This window comes from Phoenix dactylifera, chromosome 15, assembly GCF_051530095.1.
Source record: "Phoenix dactylifera cultivar Ajwa chromosome 15, Ajwa_hap1_PhDact_Kaust_v1.1, whole genome shotgun sequence".
NCBI lineage: Eukaryota > Viridiplantae > Streptophyta > Magnoliopsida > Arecales > Arecaceae > Phoenix > Phoenix dactylifera.
In genome coordinates this window covers 21,418,909-21,430,638 of record NC_143204.1, presented here as the reverse complement: position 1 = coordinate 21,430,638, position 11,730 = coordinate 21,418,909, and the positions used below count along the sequence as shown (strand labels likewise).

The 11,730-nt window shown below is 35.2% G+C and overlaps 1 protein-coding gene across 6 annotated transcripts; it reads left to right on the top strand.

Moving 5' to 3' along the window:
* Positions 1-635: 635 nt before the first annotated feature.
* LOC103719995 (uncharacterized) lies at positions 636-11,293 on the top strand. 6 transcript variants are annotated; one of them, XM_008809493.5, is made up of 10 exons: positions 636-862; positions 980-1,155; positions 1,246-1,310; positions 5,215-5,255; positions 5,620-5,708; positions 5,790-5,903; positions 9,879-9,956; positions 10,183-10,248; positions 10,593-10,673; positions 10,846-11,293. In XM_008809493.5, exons 1-10 carry the CDS (start codon positions 739-741, stop codon positions 10,951-10,953), a joined length of 942 nt encoding a protein of 313 aa, XP_008807715.1. In that variant the 5' UTR covers positions 636-738; the 3' UTR covers positions 10,954-11,293. The 6 variants fall into 6 exon arrangements, with proteins under 6 accessions (XP_008807715.1, XP_008807717.1, XP_088567455.1 ...); XM_008809495.6 differs by having other exon boundaries at positions 645-862; positions 10,850-11,113; XM_088711329.2 differs by having other exon boundaries at positions 645-862; positions 10,832-11,113.
* Positions 11,294-11,730: the final 437 nt, after the last annotated feature.

The window sequence follows — 11,730 nt, the reverse complement described above, 5'->3', positions numbered from 1 at the left end:
AGAAATCTAAAATAAAAACCATGTCGTCCATAAAATCATGTAAAATGAAAGTATAAGATATATTTAAGTTGATCTAATCCATGAGGACATAGAGTCCTGGTCAAGGAAGGGTATTCATCGTGCTTCAATAGAAACTGAGAACCAATAAGATCCAAAGATTTTAATCTCTTATGAAAAGTTCATAGTTATGCTTCTATATATAACATAGAAAGAAAAATTAGAAAAATAAAAGTTAATTTTTAAAAAATTGATAGCTAGCATTAGATAAATTTTAAAAAATAAATATGCTTAAGAAGAGCGACTATTAAAGCAAAATAGCAAAAGAAATGTGGGTTCAGCTGGAAAACACCGATAATTTTTAAAATATATTGGTGATAGATATCAAAGTAAATATACTTTTTATAATGTTTACATGACTAAAGACTTTTTGTTATTATAAAAGTTGTGGGATTCTAGTGGGTTACCGTCTTTATTTATAAATATTTTATTTTCTGATTTATGGGTATATTTTTAGTAGTATGGTATAATCTTTTTCAATCCTCCTTCCAAAAAAAAAAAAAGCTCTCTGCTATTAAAAAGGAAGTTTATTAGAAAAGTAAATTAAAAAGTTTTGCCTTCATCGCCGACCCTGGCGCTGTTATCGGATAAGTCAAGGATGTGACCTCGACGGTCTTCACGCTCTCAGTCCCAACTCCCAAGGTAATATTAGGCTTGTGGAAGATAAAGCGGAGGAGATCCATGGCTAGGGTTCGAAGCAACTACGTACCATCAAAGCAGGCCACCTTGATCTGGATCTCCTCCGCCTTCCTCTTCTATCTCACGTTCCGAGTTGCCATGGAAAACTCCTCCTTGCCCAATTCCGGTAATTTTTTCCCAATAAATCCCCAGACTTCCGCTCCAAGATTCTCGTCATTTTTTTTTTACTTCTTTGGATTTTGGTTGATTCGATTAATTTGAGCTGATTTGGTGATCTGGGGAGGTGGATCAGAATCCCCTGCGTCGATCGCGGATCGGCGTTCGCGTTTGTACGATAAGATGGCGCGGGATTTGGATGAGAACGGCGCGACCTTCCTTAAAGGCGGAGAGACTTCGCAGAGTCTAGCTCTTTCTGATATTTTTGTTCTGAAGGATGGCGCAGTCACTCCGGTACTTAAGGTAGATTACCCTGTTGTTTAAAGATTACGTTTTTTATATCTATGTTTTCTATTGACTCTGATGTTTCTTTCTATATTTCTTTGACATTAGGCTGCTAATCCTCCAGTTCGAGCAAATGTGCTTTACCTGAGTAGGGAATTTTCGACGCCTATCTCGTACGTAATTCTTTTGATCATTTAAGCTAATGCTAATTTTGTTTAGTGGAAAACTATTTAGCACTGGAGGAAAGGTTAGATCTAGTGAAGTCGGTTGCACTGTAGGGGCTTTACCACAAGAGACAGAGGAGACTGGAATCCACCGTTAGATTTAAAAAGGCACACTCAAATTTCATATCAGTTCTCCATTGTATTTCTTTCCATGAACATGCCTTTGTAGAGATACGGAATGGTAGTTGATATCCCTTTGCAGTAATATATCACAACTTTTTTAAAAAAAGACAAGTAACAATTACATTTATACACTCCAATAGGTACATGTTATAAACCATCATTAATGAAGACTAGAAACTCTAAAATTACATTCATCAATCAGAACAAGTATTTATAGTTTAACCACCAAGTATTAACTATCTAATAAATACTAACTAGACTTTGACTTCTTCACTTAGGGTAAGATATGGGCTAGGTATATGGACTCATCAAAATTGACTCATATAAAATGATTGGTTACTTGCTTCATAGACTTTTGTTACATGAAACTTGTCCTCGAGTTCTTTGGTCGTTAGTGCTTTTTAGGATTTGTTGTGTTCTAAAAGGACTAATACAATCTTCCAACTTTTCACAACCTTCATTGGATAACTGGCATTTTGCTAGAATCTAAAACACACACACACACACACAAAAAAAAAAAAAGAGGCTCTGCTTGTGCAGTGCTCTCCATTCGCTGCATGGATGAACGTATTAATATTGCTGTTTATAGACTTAGGATCATAAGTCGTTTATTAGCCTGTTAAATCTTATTTAATAAATAATTTTTATTAGTACTAATAAATTAATGAAAAAAGTTAATGATATTATTAATAACCTTATTTGCTTAACGTATGTTGATATTAATGAAAAACATTTTTCCTTGGTCATTGGATTACACTACTATTTAATTCATTTCTGTTGCATTTTTATGATCATGATCTTATTTGAAAGTGAAAGTACAACAACCAATGACTCTACTATATTGTATGTAATATCTCTTAGATGCAATACCTTTTCTGGTTTCTTACTATATGCAAATTGGATTGTGATCTTATTATTTTACAATAGTATATTATTTTTCTATGTCGATCGATAAACATATACACTTTTTTTTGTAAAGTGATAGCATATCATACTATTAATATCAAAGATTTATTTTAGAAAATAATTAGGCTCTTATATCTATTATATTCTATTCAGTTTCTATTGTCTATTTTATATTGCATTTTAAGAATAATTGAAAAAAGAAGAAAAAACTGCATCTCGCACAATGGTTATATGCTAGTTGATGATGAAATCGAATGATGGTTGTCTTTGGTGCTTTAATAGAGAAATATGGATTTTTGAGAATATAACCAAATGGTTCATGTACGTGATTTTAGAGTTTCTAGGCTTCATTAATTATGATTCATGCATGTGTCTCTTGAACTATATATGGTTCGCGCTATGGGGACTAGAATGGAATTGGGATTCCAATTTTGACCTCATTCCAATTATGGCTTGTGCAACAATGGAATCACATTCCTTTTGGAATCTCCACTCCCTTAAATAAAGGAATTATGATTCAAGTATTAAATAAGGAGAACAATCATTTCCATAAGAATGGGAATGAATGATATTACCGATATAATCTAATCAGTATTATTTATAATATAAATAAGAATAAATGATATATTTGGTATGAACGAAGTAGCATCATTTATGGTGTAAAGTAAAAAATAATGATTTACTTTTTTATTTAGAAGTCAACTCTATGTATATAATAGCAAATGGGCATGTGAAATGCACATTGGAGAAAAATTTAGAAATCAAATCATCAAACTATATGTAACATAAAAGAACATAAGCTATATATCTATTTGCAAGAATAAATACAAACAAAAAGAATTAGAAAACAAAATATATAAAAAATAAATTTAAAATATAATACTAGATCAACTGGTGATACAGAAAATATAAAAATAGAAATATATATAATAAACTAAATTAATTAAAAGGGCAAAATGTGATGTATGTAATAAATGCTAAAAGAAACCAAAAAAATAAAACAAACTAATATGGAACTATAACTATAAAATTAAAAATATATTATAATGAGAGACCTAAAAAGCTATAGTGGTTGCTATTTTAAAATTTGGTTTTATCCTTTACTCAAGGGTATATTCAGAAAACTAATATAAAACTGATTACATTCTAATGCATAAGCAAAATTGAATGGTAAAGTTGAATTGCCTCTCTCTTCCTGTGCATGTCTTTGTTTTGAGACAAATTAGTGCAATAATATTGGTGGTTTGGATTCCCTATGTTCCATTCTTTTTCTATTTTGATTTTCGCTCTTATTCTCTTTCTTTCATGCAGATGGAAATATCATGTCATAGTTTGTAAAACCAGTTACTCATGTGTCATTTAGAAGGTTGTATTGCGCTAATATAAACTGGTATGCAGACTCATCTAGTTTCCATATAGAGCCATGTATTACAGTATTAGGGGAATAAAAGAAAATGAAGAATTATTATGAAAATTCAGTTAATGTTTATTTTGAATTTAGGGTGGATTCAACTCAGTATTATCCTTCTGTACTACTTTCTTCCCCTCTGCCTTTGCCTCTTCCTCTTTTTATGGTGGAGCACCTCTTATGCTGGCATCTATTAACATTCAAATTAATGGAAAGTTTTGAGGAACTTTTCTGTAATGCATCAACTAAATATATTCACATTTCATGATGGACCACTTTGCATATTTCATAGTGGTCTCAATTAACGTTTTGATGATTTTTTTTTTTTAAGTTGCCTGGAGCTTAATTCAGGGCAATACTCTGTAATCTCCCAAATGTGCGAACTGTTTTCAAGATCTGTGTTTCTGATTGCTCAGCTCTCACTACCATTATCACATTACTACTTGTAGGCACAATTATCTAGATTTCTTAGGAAACTACATCTGACCTAATTTCCTATCCTGCAAACCACAAAGGGCAACTTACAGGATATGTGATTAACCTTGTGAAAACAAGAGCATACAATTCAAGTGGTTAATGGTGGATCTTAATGCATTTTGTGTTGCATTTTTCAATTCTGCATTAAGGGCATTTTAATTTATCCCTTTTCTGCTTCCATGTCACATATCACTTCTCATGCCTAGCTTCCAATTTGTCAACTATTTATCCAGGTAGATATCATACTGCACCTTACAATCACAAAGTGTTACTAACAATGCTGCAAAAAACAAATACTTGTAATGATTCTTTATTGTGTTGGGCATGTGATATTTTCAGGCTATAGACTTCTCTCCTAAAGTCTAACATTGTCAGATTCTCCCCCGCAGGTTACACACATGCCCACATCCACACACACACCATTCTTATAACTTCACATGCAACAAAGGCATTTCTCACTCTAATTTGGTAGTGTTTGGTAAACACAAATATGTTGAATATATTTAAAGTTACATTATAGATTACATACTAGCAACAAGGCAACGGTTTCAGAGCAATTAGTAGCATTTGGAGGAATCAATTCATTCGTTATATATTGGTCTAAAATGAATCTAATTTAATACAACTAATTTGCTGTTCTATCAACCATTCTCATTTAAACTTTCTGCATATGATGACTTTATTCAATGTTGTTATCTGTTTGACATTGTATGCTTTAAAAATTCTCTATTTGCTTGGTTTCTCGGTGAGAACTTGTTGTGACAGGTCTTTGAGCTCTGAAGAGAATATCAGTTCGAATACTAAATAGAGAAAATAATTGTATGATCCTGCATATAGAAATTTTGATCATCACTAACTTTTTTTATCATTTATTCATTATATTTGTTTATCAAAGATTCTTGGGTTACACATACATGTTTTTTTTTATGATTGCTACAGAGACGCTGTCAGAGAGATCTTTCTTCCCTATTTTGATGGAGGTAATGCCTTTGGTTTTACTTGTTCTCTTTACTTTCATTCTGTAATTCTTACAGATAGTTCAAGAATATTAGCTTAGAGACACATTCAACTCTTTTACCTTTTGTCACTGTCTTAAAAATAATTACTTAGGCCTTTTGGAGGCTGAATTTTCAATTTCCTTGATGTATGTATGTTTTTATTAGTTTCCTCCTAAGTTCCCCTCCCTGTGTCATACCCTCTAAAATTATAAACTGCTAGCAGCTTGAGTTTTACAATCTGTATATGAGCATCTGATTTTCTTCTCATAATTCTCATTTAATGCTTTTGTGCCCCTTGGAATTTCTATCATCATTTTATTGATGAATTTTCTGTTGTTATGTTTAGTCATCTGGTTTCAAAATGCAAGTCTATATCACTTCAGTATGTTCCATGCCTCCCATCATCTAACACCTGTTATTGCAACTGAAAATGAGGTATAGAAAATCCTGTCAGTTTTTATTTTTACCCCTAGATTAGATTTTCTTGTACTAATGTGGTCCATCCTGTTTATTGAGATTGAAGCTGAAGCAAGTGCTATTAAAGGCGTTGCAGACGTTCTTTGCCCCCTGAAGATTGTCTTGGATAGAGTGGTGCTGACGTCAACTGGTGTGCTTCTAGGATGTTGGCAGGTATGACCGCTGAACTTGTTCTTTTGCATTAGTCTTCCTAGATATGTTGTAAGATGCAATATCGGCCAGATTTTTTAAGCGGTAGTTCTTTTTATATATGCAGAAGGTCAGAAATCCATGCAACAATGATAAAATATGTATGCAGTTACTATTACCTATAGTTCTCATGTATGTAGATATTCTGTTCAATCACGCCTTTGCTAGTTTCATCAACTAATAATATATTATCCATGATGAACATTCACTGCAGGGCCTCTACTAGTCTTGGCATCTATATCAAATACAAAAGGCAAACCAATAAATTTCCTCACCTTTTTAGTAGTCTATACACAAGTCTTGACCACCCAGTAAGCTATCTCAGCTCTTTACTCAGGTTGAGATATAACATGTGTAATTCTTAACTAGGATGAATGACAAATAACAATTCAAATACCTCAAGGATTCGGCAAGGTTCATTTTTTATCGCTATGACTATAGCTAGGCTCTTCCTCTCATGATTTATTTATTTATCTGTTCTTAAGAGAATTGACTCAATGCTTAACCTTCTTGGTATGTAGCCATATTGGCCGTGCGAAATCTTTTTAAATCACAAATAGTCTTCATGTACTTGTAACAACCCAGGACCTCACCCAAAATGGCTAGCCGAAAGTTACTATTTGGGTTTCTTGATTCTGTGTAAATATCCAAGATCTACCCAGCGAATAACCGATGTGGGACTAAACACACGCCCGCACGGGTCCTCACATACTCCCCCCGTTCAAGTCCTGACGTCCTCGTCAGGCTAAGGGTTCAAATCCATTCAAATCTAATCACAAACACCACGATCGGCTCATGGTTAGCCCCAGTGGATCTGTGCTGCAGTGTCCTCTAGTCCACATAGATTATGGGCCGGGTCCGCTCTGATACCATTTGTAACAACCCAGGACCTCACCCAAAATGGCTAGCCGGAAGTTACTATTTGGGTTCCTTGATCCTGTATAAATACCCAAGATCTATCCAGCGAATAACCGATGTGGGACTAAACACATGCCCGCACGGGTCCTCACAGTACTATTGTCTATAGCTCATGATGTGACTTTGTAATTTGATTTCATGTTGATTGGTGTTGTTCAAATACCACCATTGCTCGTCTAAGGGGTAATTTTGTGTTTTCAAGATGTCTATCATGACCTTGTGCTTCATCATCTTATTAAAACTACACAATTTGCAAGTCAAGTGTTAGTCTGTGCAGTTTGTCCATACTATAGTTGGTATTCCATCTAGTCCGATTTTGCTTTTTTCATCTTATCTTAAGCCTGGTTTATTTTTGTCAATCCTAGGATGGATCTTTTCCAACACAAGTTTAAAATATAGCAATCTTTTTTTACCCAGTCCCTTCAGTCCATCCCATGGTACACAAACCTGAAACTTATTTGCAAATATTGGTACAATACTTGGACTTGGCTCTATAAGAAGAAATTCTTAGATATTAAATGTAACAACCCAGGACCTCACCCAAAATGGCTAACCAGAAGTTATTATTTGGGTTCCTTGATCCTGTATAAGTATCCAAGATCTACCCAGCGAATAACCGATGTGGGACTAAACACACGCCCGCACGGGTCCTCACATACTCCCTCCGTTCAAGCCCTGACGTCCTCGTCGGGCTAAAGGTTCAAATCTATTTGAATCTAATCACAAACACCACGATCAGCCCGTGGTCAACTCCAATAGATCCGTGCTGCAGTGTCCCCTAGTCCACATAGGTTATGGGCCGGGTCCGCTCTGATACCATTTGTAACAACCCAGGACCTCACCCAAAATGGCTAGCCAGAAGTTATTATTTGGGTTCTTTGATTCTGTATAAGTACCCAAGATATATCCAGCAAATAACCGATGTGGGACTAAACACACGCCCGTACGGGTCCTCACATACTCCCTCCGTTCAAGCCCTGACGTCCTCGTCAGGCTAAGGGTTCATATCTATTCAAATCTAATCACAAACACCACGATTGGCCTGTGGTCAGCCCCAATGGATCCGTGCTGCAGTGTCCCCTAGTCCACATAGGTTATGGGCTGGGTCCGCTCTGATACCATTTGTAACAACCCAGGATCTCACCCAAAATGGCTAGCCGGAAGTTATTATTTGGGTTCCTTGATCCTGTATAAGTACCCAAGATCTACCCAGTGAATAATCGATGTGGGACTAAACACACGCCCGCACGGGTCCTCACTTTAAAAGAATCTGATGCTTAGCCACATCCGCACCTGACACACAAACTCAAGTCCATGTAACATAGATAGCAGTCTTGTTGGTTTTTAATCTGAGTGAAAATGAAATGTTTCTTTAGTTTCAGCTAGAGTTTCAATGGTTGCAGTCCAGAACTACTGAATAATGTTCAAAAATTATAGATGAAAGAAATGAAGAATAGATTGGAAGACAAGATTCACATATAGGCTGATGTTTTTCTTGAGGTGAATGTTTAGTTTTTCTATTATTTCCACCTTGCATTGAATGACTGCTATATTTTTTCTTCACGCTGCACAATTTCTATCTCATCTATTTATGAAAAGTAAAAGAACTGGTGCACCTGGGACATGTCCTCTAAATAATATTAACTAATTGAGTTCCACTGAATTAAATTTTTAGGCTGGCGATAAGTGGGCCTCTTACCTACACTATCTAGCACCCAGCTGGTCTCCTTTTCTTTAGACATACTCATTTCATGCAATACTTGAAGAATAAATTGGGATGGTTATTTTTCTATGCTGCTAGATCTAGTTGTTTTGTTCTTGTCTTAGGAGCTTAAATCAGTCGTGCCTCCTTTGTATTTAGTGATCATATTTATCAAAAGTGTCTGATTTTGTTATTGGGATCTATTTTCTAAAATACTGGAGAGAAAGATAAAGATATTTATTACAGAATTAGAGTTGATTGGACAAAATAGAGAGGTTCCTCTATAGTACCTTACGATCAGCATATACCATGGGGACTTAAAGAGGGTAGCTTTACAAAAATAAATAATAATAATAATAATAATAATAATAATAATAATAATAATAATAATAATAATAATAAAAGTCTGCGATGTTGTATGACTTGGAATGTTGAGCAAATCGAGAGCAAAATGGATGCGCTCCTGCCACAAACCATCGGATGAGAAAAATGCCCCATGTGCATGCTCTAATTGAAGCATGATTCCAAAGGAGGCCAACTCGTATGTGAGTGTGAGAAAGCTAGATTTAACCGCTTTGATGCTCGATCAGAACGGAACCAAGGAGGTCGTATTGCGTAACGAGACTACAAGAAAATAATTCAACTAGAAGTTGTTGGCAACTAGTGAACCCGGCGGTTCAACCGGGTGAGAGGTAGATCTTCGTTTTAGGTAACGAGTTAAGTGTGACATAACTGAGAATGTTATGATGGATGTATGGTAAAACTATAAATGAGTATATTGGAGGAGTCACAAAAGTTGGAAAAATTAGGGACAAACTGATGGAACATCAATTTAGATGGTATAGACATGTATTGTCAAAATCTAAGAGGGATTGGTAAGGAAAGGTATTTTAATTTGTGCTGAAGGTTGTAAGAAAAGGAGGGAAAGACTCAAAAGTAACATGGATGGAGGTTGTGAGAAAAGATGCGGAAAAAATACTTAAAACCATTGAGTCCTTTGTGAGGGTCCTAACTTGTCAAACTTGGTTGCTAAAAACGATACCTTGATTGAGATTAGATGGTTGGGTATAAAAATTCATTTCTGACTTATCACAGCCATTATATTATTGCCATGGCTGCTTTTATTATCAGTAGCAGCGGCAGCGGCAGCAAATTTGGCCAATCCAAGAATGCTACATTATTTATCTTAGTTTAATGTCATTTGGAATGTCAGTTCTGACATTCCGTTTGCTTGATTTAAACTCCATAAACTCTCATGATTATAGCTGCATATACCTGCTATTAATATTCTAATTTTGGTGATCTTTTTTATCTACTAGGTCCTCTCTGGTTCAGATCCTACAATGATTCGTGCAAAATTAAGGAATGCCCTTCCACGTGCACCTGAAAAGCAACTGGTAAGAAAAAGTTTGCACTCTTCTCCTTCTAATAATCTATAACTTTATGCTCTTTATGTGATTAATTTAAGAAGCATCATACAAACTGCAAGTCTTGTTTAGGTGGGTTTTTTCAAATAATAAACTGATATGTATCTGTAGGATATCTTCAAGTTAACTGGAATGTGCTATGATTTATTTCTGCTTTCATGTGCCATTTTTCTGATATTATCTTTTTTTTGTGCAGTATGACCCTGTTTTGCTTCACACTTCCTTTGCGAGACTTCTAGGACACCCGAAAGTCCAAATCAAGGTAACATGTCAAATAGATCTCAGAAATGTAATTAATTGTTCTAGTGGGTGTTTTCCATATAAAAACCACTGTTTAATATTAACTTAAAACATGTCCTGCGGTATTGTAGATAAAGATAGTGTCTGAGAGGTATTTTGAACGTATGTTAAAGATAGGTATCAAATTTGTTAATTCTTTGCGGTTATTGACTTGAGCCACATAAGCTGCTTCATTTTATATTCTCACATTTGTTAATTCTTTGCGGTTATTGAACTTCCTAAAAGTTATCTCCATGCATATTATTTCTGTTTTGACTACTATTCAGTTCAGCATATCATCTTACTACATAAATCTGTTTACTGTAGGAGATGAAGAAACCATATGACCCACTACAGTTCTTTGATGAGCTTGTTGCACAAGTTAACAATAAGATTCGTGGTTTTGAGGTAGTTTCTGGTCTATAGCAGATTCCTTTACATTTAAATGAAATTTGCCTTTTTATTCGAGTAGGCTTGAACCATATGATTGCCAATATGTCAAGTCCTTATTTGTTCTCATACCCCAGAAACATATTTATGGCTGCTAAACTTTAGCTTACTGTTAGGAGTTTACTTTCAGGCAGCTGTATCAGAGCTCTGGTTTGTGGAAGAATATGATGTCCTAGCGCTTGCATTGAACGGAAGAATCAAGACAAGGAGATTCCATCTTGGCTGCCAAGGAAATTAAAACCTTTAAAGTAGAAGTGTGATTTTCGAATAAGAAATCTTTGTATGATAGAATATTGATATGGCAGTCGTATGGTTAGGCAACCCTCATGAAACTACGGTAGGCTTAAAGCAGTACAACATAAGGACGGGCCTCATGTCGATGGTGCTTCTACCAACAAGATTCTAGGTGGATATGCATAGATTAGTGCAGGATTTTTCAAGTTATGTTCTGTTATAACTTTGCTCTTTGTACCACGGAGATAAATATGTGCAAAACTATGTATTTTATATGTAATTATTGGATGCACAAGCTGTTTGCCCATTTACTTAAGGGTAAAATGCAAACTAAATTTATATCATCAAGGCTGTGTGATAGAAACATGCCCATAATGTCTCCATTGAGTAATTCTTATGGGGTGTTAATTTTGCTCGAATTGCACGGTTGTTTTCTTTCTCAATGATTTGTTGCATTCCAAAAGAAAATTATTCAATTCCCAATTTGCAAAGGGCCGGTGGGAGCTCTGAGTTCTTATTAGACCTCCAGATTAGTATGGATGTTAATTTTTTTGAAGTCTTTTTGGCACAATCAGTCAAGTTCATGTTATTAGGTACTTTTCGGCTCTCATCGCCAGACGCCAAAAGTATGAATCAAAATGGGCCTCACCTTCACCAATGTGAAGTCAATGTGGAAGGCTTTCAGCTACCTCGCTTTCCAGTTCCAGTCTGGACTCTGGGGTCTGGTTTCTAGTTCGTAATTTGCTCCTTCCATATGAATAGGTTTTCTTTGTAATGCATG